Source organism: Ascaphus truei, unplaced genomic scaffold (assembly GCF_040206685.1).
Source record: "Ascaphus truei isolate aAscTru1 unplaced genomic scaffold, aAscTru1.hap1 HAP1_SCAFFOLD_3103, whole genome shotgun sequence".
NCBI lineage: Eukaryota > Metazoa > Chordata > Amphibia > Anura > Ascaphidae > Ascaphus > Ascaphus truei.
Window position 1 is genome coordinate 1 of NW_027456075.1, and position 7,684 is coordinate 7,684.

At 55.0% G+C, this 7,684-nt stretch overlaps 1 protein-coding gene and 1 long non-coding RNA gene across 2 annotated transcripts; one reads left to right on the forward strand and one right to left on the reverse strand.

The window, feature by feature from the left end:
• Positions 1-5: 5 nt before the first annotated feature.
• LOC142483230 (transmembrane and ubiquitin-like domain-containing protein 1) lies at positions 6-1,625 on the forward strand (the record flags this gene model as incomplete). Its single annotated transcript, XM_075583291.1, is given in 2 exon segments — positions 6-176; positions 178-1,625. Coding segments are annotated over 2 exon segments (357 nt in total), but the record flags the coding sequence as incomplete, so codon positions are not given.
• Positions 1,626-4,671: 3,046 nt separating this feature from the next.
• On the reverse strand, positions 4,672-6,854 carry LOC142483231 (uncharacterized). Its single transcript, XR_012797283.1, has 2 exons — positions 6,587-6,854; positions 4,672-6,053 (listed from the first exon to the last, which is right to left on the reverse strand). It is a non-coding gene; the product is annotated as an uncharacterized LOC142483231 (long non-coding RNA).
• Between the last annotated feature and the right edge of the window lie 830 nt (positions 6,855-7,684).

The window sequence follows — 7,684 nt, forward strand, 5'->3', positions numbered from 1 at the left end:
GATACTTCTCCGGCGAGGAGCCCCAGATGAAGCTCATCTTCCACGGCCAGCTCCTCCACGACCCCACCCAGACCCTCCGCTCCCTCCACGTCACCGACAACTGCGTCATCCACTGCCACCGCTCCCAGGCAGTGGCCCCCTCCCTTTCCGCCGCTCCCGAGTACGGGGGGGACCTCCCCCGACCACGCCGGCCTCACGCCCCCCATCGGGAACCTGATGGTCCCCGTCTTCGTGGCCATGTTGGCCCTGATCTGGTATTTCCGCATCAACTACCGCCAGTTCTTCACGGCTCCGGCCACGGTGTCGCTGGTGGGCGTCACCGTCTTCTTCAGCTTCCTGGTCTTCGGGATGTACGGACGATAAGAGACGGGGGGGAGCGGGGAGGGAGGGATGTGGACTTGACGCTCTGATGGATTAACCAGTTGGCTCCCATTCTGTATCGCATATAGGCGCCCAATACTCTACGGGCGATGCCGGGCTTCATCCGCTAAGGTTTCCTATGTCCCAGGCTGTCATACGATGGGGGTTCCCCATTCTACATGGGGGTCCCCAACGCTCTACGAGATAAGGCATGTTTTACCCCATGGGGGTCCCCATCCTATATGCTGTCCCTAATACTCAAATGGCATAAGCAGGAGGTGGCTCCCATTGTTTATCCCATATAGGGTGCTCTATACTCTCCGGGATGTGCCAGGCTTCACCGTGTAGGGTCCCAATTCTTTATTCCTTATCAGGTCACCAATACTCAACAAGCCAGGGTTCAACCCATGGGGTCCTCCATCCTATATCAGGTCACCAACACTCTATGGGATAAGACGGGCTTCAACCCATGGGGTCCTCCATCCTATGTCCGGTCACTAGTACTCTATGGGATAAGACGGGCCTCAACCCATGGGGGTCTCCATCCCTATATACCATATAATACTCAGTAGGGTGAGCCAGGCTTCACCCCATTTGAGTCGCCATTGTGTATATATATCCCATATAGAGTCCCCATAAGGCTAGCTTGAAGCTTGAGAATAATGGGAGGGGAGCCCTGTGTAGGTTTCCTTGAGAGATGCGTTTGACCCCCAAAGCCCAGGGACATCATTTCATGGACATCGTTCTCCAGGAACCAGAGGTGGCCCCCCCAACCATAGACTTGTACAGTGCAATAGCTCCTCTCCTACAATACCTTCTCCTGGGGCCCTAATATCGGTGCGACGGAAATGTCTAAGACCTTGTAGCGATCTCTTTCCCTCCGAGAGCGACGAACGATCACCGAGGTGGGGACATGGACTTCACGTACGATCCTACGGAGAAGCCAGCACGAAGACGGGTGTTTCTCCGGGGGGGAGGGGGGGAAACGTGTCACCGTCCAAGGGCGGCCAACTCCAGTCCTCGAGGAGGCCCCCAACAGACCCGGTAAACGGGGATATCCATGTGCTGAGGCAGGGACGTCCTTAATACCTGGCCTGTTGGTGGCCCTTGAGGACTGGAGTTGGCCGCCTCTGCTCCTGCCATAGAGGGGCGTGGGGGGAGAACGATGGCATAGTCACCCAAAGGGAAGGGCTGCTGTTGGGATTGCCTTCGCAGAAAGATAAGGTTAATATATTACGAATAAATACAATTATTTTGCTTCTTAATGAACTGGGTGTAATGGTTAAGGATCGCGTTTCGCCCCAAATGAGCGTCGGAGTGCCCTATATAGTTTGGGATAGTTGGATATGACGACCGTTCACTGAACGCGTCGCTTCTCGCTGCCTCTACGCGGACTGACCGATTCGGTGCAGAAATCTCTTCGATTATTTTTGCTTTCTCACCCCCAAACTTAACTTTCTACCCCCCTCCTCCACCTTCCCGCGCGTAAAGAGACCAACAAGTCGCGGGGGGTTTAAAATGGGGGCCTGACGTAAATTTGCAATCAAATGCCTTTATAACTCCTCCGAATCACTACAGGACGCTGACCACCATTAGGGCTCATTCTGTAAAAAGCCCTAATGAGAGCAGTGTGAGGGGTGTAGCTCCCTATAACCCCTCCTATTACCCCATATAACCCCTCCCTATAATTCCTCCTATTACCCCATATAACTTTACCCTATAGCCCCATATAACCGCTCCCTATAATTCCTATTACCCCATATACCCCTCCCTATAACTCCTATTACCCCATATAACCTCTCCCTATTGCTCCATATATGGGGTAATAGCAGGAGTTATAGGTAGTGGTTATATTTGGTTAATGGGGTAATAGGAGTTATAGGGAGGGGTTAAATGGGGCAACTGGAGGAATTATAGGGAGCGGTTATGATGGGTAATAGGAGTTATAGGGAGAGGTTATATGGGGTAATAGGAGGAGTTATAGGGAGAGGTTATATGGGGTAATAGGAGGAGTTATAGGGAGCGGTTATATGGGGTAATAGGAGGAGTTATAGGGAGGGTTATATGGGGTATAGGTTATAGGGGGAGAGGTTGTATGGGGTAATAGGAGGAGTTATAGGGAGGGTTTATATGGGGTAATAGGAGGAGTTATAGGGAACGGTTATATGGGGTAATAGGAGGAGTTATAGGGAGGGGTTATATGGGTAATAGGAGTTATAGGGAGGGGTTATATGGGGGTAATAGGAGGAGTTATAGGGAACGGTTATATGGGGTAATAGGAGTTATAGGGAGGGGGTATATGGGGTAATAGGAGTTATAGGGAGGGGGTATATGGGGTAACAGGAGTTGTAGGGAGGGGTTATATGGAGTAATAGGAGTTATAGGGAGGAGTTACATGGACTGCTGAAGTAGCATACATTGACATTATAAGGAACATTTAAGAGAAAGCCACATCAACTATATCACATGAAGATACCAGCAAGATTAGGATCAGCGAGGGAGTGCGGCAGGGAGACACGTGTCATCAGGATCAGCGAGGGAGCGCGGCAGGGAGACACCGTGGCACCAGGATCAGCGAGGGAGTGCGGCAGGGAGACACCGTGTCACCAGGAACAGTAAGGGAGTGCGGCAGGGAGACACCGTGTCACCAGGATCAGCGAGGGAGTGCGACAGGGAGATACTGTGTCACCAAAGCTCCTCACAGCAACACAAAGAATTGTTAAAGACATTGAATTGGGAAGAAAAATAAACCAAAATCAGTGGGGAATATTTGAGTTCCCTACGATCTGCAGAAGACATTTGTTATTTTTGTCACAAGTCCAGAAAATCTCCACCAACAAATCGGAGATCTCCTTGAAGCCAACAAGAACATGGCCTCCATATGAATCTCAGCGACACCAAAGTGATGTTGTGTCACCTCTGCACAGATCTAAATACATGGAATAGAGATAGAAGACGTGGAAGACGATGTCTACCTTGACCGGCGAGTAACAATGGGTGGGAACTTCTCAATTAAAATCAACTGAATGAAGATGGGATGGAGAACTTGAACCTCAAGAAAGTTTCTGACCCGTGTGCACCTATGGATGTCAAATGTTGTCCCTAAATGCTAAGATAATTCAGCAGCTTCAGACAACGCAAAAAAGTACGTTGAGAAGCACGCCGAGTATTACCCAAAAAAGTATGGAGAGATGCATGCTGGGTATTACCCAGAGACAGAACAATTTGGCCAAAATGTTAAACTAAAAGACCATTTTATTTAATAGATATCTATACATATATATTTAGGCACTGTACCGTGTATAAGTTTCACTGGATGTGCACTGAGCTCTGTCTGTGTCTCTGGTTTTAAATATTACCCAAAGAAGTAAGGAGAGATGCATGCTGGGTATTACCCAGAGACAGAAAAAAGAATGAATGGGTTCAAAACCAAACGACAAGACTGTGACAGCATCTCACGGGGGGAAGAAATTAAAATGGCGGTGAGCTGGATATATTGCAAGAAGAAATGACCATCGTTGGACAAAGATGGAACTCGACAGGATTCCAAGAGAGATTAAAAGATTGAAGACGACCCAAAATTAAGATAGAGAGGATGGATGAGGGAATGTGTGGGAGCGACGTGGAGAAGAGGCTGTAACCGCAGGACCTGGGAGATCACTGGGGAGGCTTCATCCAGCAGTGGGAGACACGGGCTGGGGAGGATGGGATGAGGGAATGTGTGGGAGCGACGTGGAGAAGAGGCTGTAACCGCAGGACCTGGGAGATCACTGGGGAGGCTTCATCCAGCAGTGGGGAGACACGGGCTGGAGAGGATGAGATGAGGGAATGTGTGGGAGCGACGTGGAGAAGAGAGGCTGTAACCGCAGGATCTGGGAGATCACTGGGGAGCGTCATCCAGCAGTGGGGAGACACAGGCTGGGGAGGATGGGAGGAGGAATGTGTGGGGAGCGACGTGGAGAAGAGAGGCTGTAACCGCAGGACCTGGGAGATCACTGGGGAGACACGGCTGGAGGATGGGATGAGGGAATGGGTGGGTGCGACGTGGAGAAGAGGCTGTAACCGTAGGACCTGGGAGATCATTGGGGAGGCTTCATCCAGCAGTGGGGAGAGACGGGCTGAAGGTGATATGATAAAAAATAAACTATATCCATTCTTAATTTCTCTTTTGCCACTACAAATATATATTTTTTTTTCTTCATTTATTAAGATTTTATTCCGATTTTGGGACAGACAAGACTTCTTTTAATAATTATCAGAGAACATTATTACACAGCAGAGTACTACATTTAAAAAATTCAAACAAACACATCCACGTCTTCGTTTTATTAGCCCCCACACACAATTTACAGATGCGTATGTACAATTTATTTATAGGGGAATGTGTAGGGTATATACAGTAATTGGACCTTATATTCCGACGACATGCTGAATAATACATTTGCAGCAAGTTATTCCTTTGCTGTAACCTTTCTGCTTCTGCGTGTTCGCTTGGGGGTCACCCCCGGCACCCCTGAGATAAGAACAGAGGCGGGCGCGCTGCTGTAGCCAACTCTTTCACCAGAACGCGATCACCCCCGTAGACACAGGCAGGAACCGAGGGATGTTCTCTGGTTAAAGGGTCAGCCCCACAGAGGCCTAAAGTGAGCTATTGACATTTAATGGGTTATTGCAGGGGCACGCAAACGTTTGGTGGTGCGCCCCCAAGCCTACTCTTGTCTCCCCCCTTACCATTGTTCTGGCGTCAAATGACACCCACCCCCCCAGAAAATCTGGCGTGTCCCCCAGTTTGCGCACCCTTGCGTTTAACCCATTAAACACGTCCCTGTCATTAGGTCACTTTGCTTGTACGTGGGACTGATAATGTCATTATATTTAAAAAAAAAAAAAACAAGTGCCGTTACGTTGACGATGTCACTTATGGTAAAAAAAAAAAAAAGTCTTGATGTCACAGGAAGTTGCAGGTGTCAATATGATGTCACAGAGAGACCAGCTCTCCCCCCGGTGACAGGAAGGTACGATGTCACTAAGTGACCCAGCAGCAGAGATACGGCTAACACTGGGGACCCGTCGCTGCTAAAGAAACTCCCTCTGATATGGGAACTTCCTATTAAAACCCCGCTCTTTCCATACCCCCTCCCCCTCCCGCTGTCACCAAACGGTCCCCGTCATCGGCAGAAGTGACATCACAGGAGGCGACAGCCGGACGGCAGAGAGACGCAGGGACACTGAACATGGCGGCATTTTGGAGGATTTAGCTGGGTTATTAAATGGGGATTCGGACTTCCCTGACATATTAATCACACACGGTTACCGGATGTGGGAACCCCCACATTATATAGGGTTTGTTACTGGGGTGCAGTCTGAATTTAATATACTGAGAGGTATTTGAACAGTTCATCTATACAGGGACCCTGGAGTCCCCCCCCCCCCCCTTATACAGGGACCGTCTCCTCCTGTCCCACCCCCTTATACAGGGACCGTCTCCTCCTGTCCCACCCCTTATACAGGGACCGTCTCCTCCTGTCCCACCCCCTTATACACGGCCTCCTGTCCCGGTCAGTTGAGGTCGGGGTACATGCCAGGGGTCAGCGGGGCCTTGGGCTTCTTCTTCTTGCTGCTGCCACCGCTGACCAGGCCCAAATGGTTTGTCTTCTTCTTCTTGGTTTTGCGGGAGTCCGAATTATTTGTACCTGGGGAGGGGGGGGGAAAGAAAGGGAAGGGGGGAGGGGAAAGAGGAGAGGAGAAGGGGGGAGGGGGAAGAGGAGAGAAGGGGGGGGAGGAAAGAGGAGGGGGGGAGGAAAGAGGAGAGGGGAGGAAAGAGGAGAGGGGGGAAAAGAAAGAGAGAAGGGGGGAGGAAAGAGGAGATAAGGGGGGAAAGAGGAGAGAAGGGGGAAAGAGGAGAGAAGGGGGGAAAGAGGAGAGAAGGGGAAAGGAGAGAAGGGGGGGACAGGAGAGAAGGGGGGAGGGAGAGAAGGAGCGGAAAAGAGGGGGTGAGAAAAGAGGGGAGATGAGAGCAGCAGAGCCAAGTGGTGAGATAAAGGGGGTCACGGGTCACGCCCCCACCCCCGGGTGACACGGGTCACGCCCCCCACCCCCGGTGACACGGGTCACGCCCCCCACCCCCGGTGACATGGGTCACGCTCCCCACCCCCGGTGACACGGGACACGCCCACCCCCGGTGACACGGGGACACGCCCACCCCCGGTGACCCCTGCTCTCTTACTGGCTTTGGAGGACGCAGAGTCGGAGGGGGAGATGTCGGACGAGCCGTCCCACTGCAGCGGCTCATCAGGGCCTGGCTCTCCCCACGTCAAAGCTGTCGTTATCCGTACTGCCGTCCGGCTCCGGGAGAGAGCTGCGGGGGAGGCGGCACATGAGGGGAGACAGCACGGTGAGGTGGGGCGGCAAGCCAAGGGGAGGGAAGAAGGCGGCGTGGTGAGGGGAGGGAAGAAGGCGGCGCGGTGAGGGGGGGCGGCACGGCGAGGGGAGACAGCACGGTGAGGGGGGGCGGCACGGCGAGGGGAGGGAGGGGAGACAGCACGGTGAGGGGGGGGGGAGACAGCACGGTGAGGTGGGGCGGCACGGCGAGGGGAGACAGCACGGTGAGGTGGGGCGGCACGGCGAGGGAGGGAAGAAGGCGGCGCGGTGAGGGGGGGAGGCGCGGCACGGTGAGGGGGGGAGGCGGCGGCACGGTGAGGGGGGGAGGCGGCACGGTGAGGGGGGAGGCGGCACGGTGAGGGGGGGGGAGGCGGCACGGTGAGGGGGGGGAGGCGGCACGGTGAGGGGGGGGAGGCGGCGGCACGGTGAGGGGGGGGAGGCGGCGGCACGGTGAGGGGGGGAGGCGGCGGCACGGTGAGGGGGGGAGGCGGCACGGTGAGGGGGGGAGGCGGCGGCACGGTGAGGGGGGGAGGCGGCACGGTGAGGGGGGGGAGGCGGCACGGTGAGGGGGGGGGAGGCGGCACGGTGAGGGGGGGAGGCGGCACGGTGAGGGGGGGAGGCGGCACGGTGAGGGGGGGAGGCGGCACGGTGAGGGGGGGGAGGCGCACGGTGAGGGGGGGAGGCGGCACGGTGAGGGGGGGGGGGAGGCGGCACGGTGAGGGGGGGAGGCGGCACGGTGAGGGGGGGAGGCGGCACGGTGAGGGGGGGAGGCGGCACGGTGAGGGGGGGAGGGGGCGGCACAGTGAGGGGGGAGGGGGCGGCACAGTGAGGGGGGAGGGGGCGGCACAGTGAGGGGGGGAGGCGGCGGCACAGTGAGGGGGGGAGGCGGCGGCACGGTGAGGGGGGGAGCGGCGGCACGGTGAGGGGGGGAGGCGGCGGCACG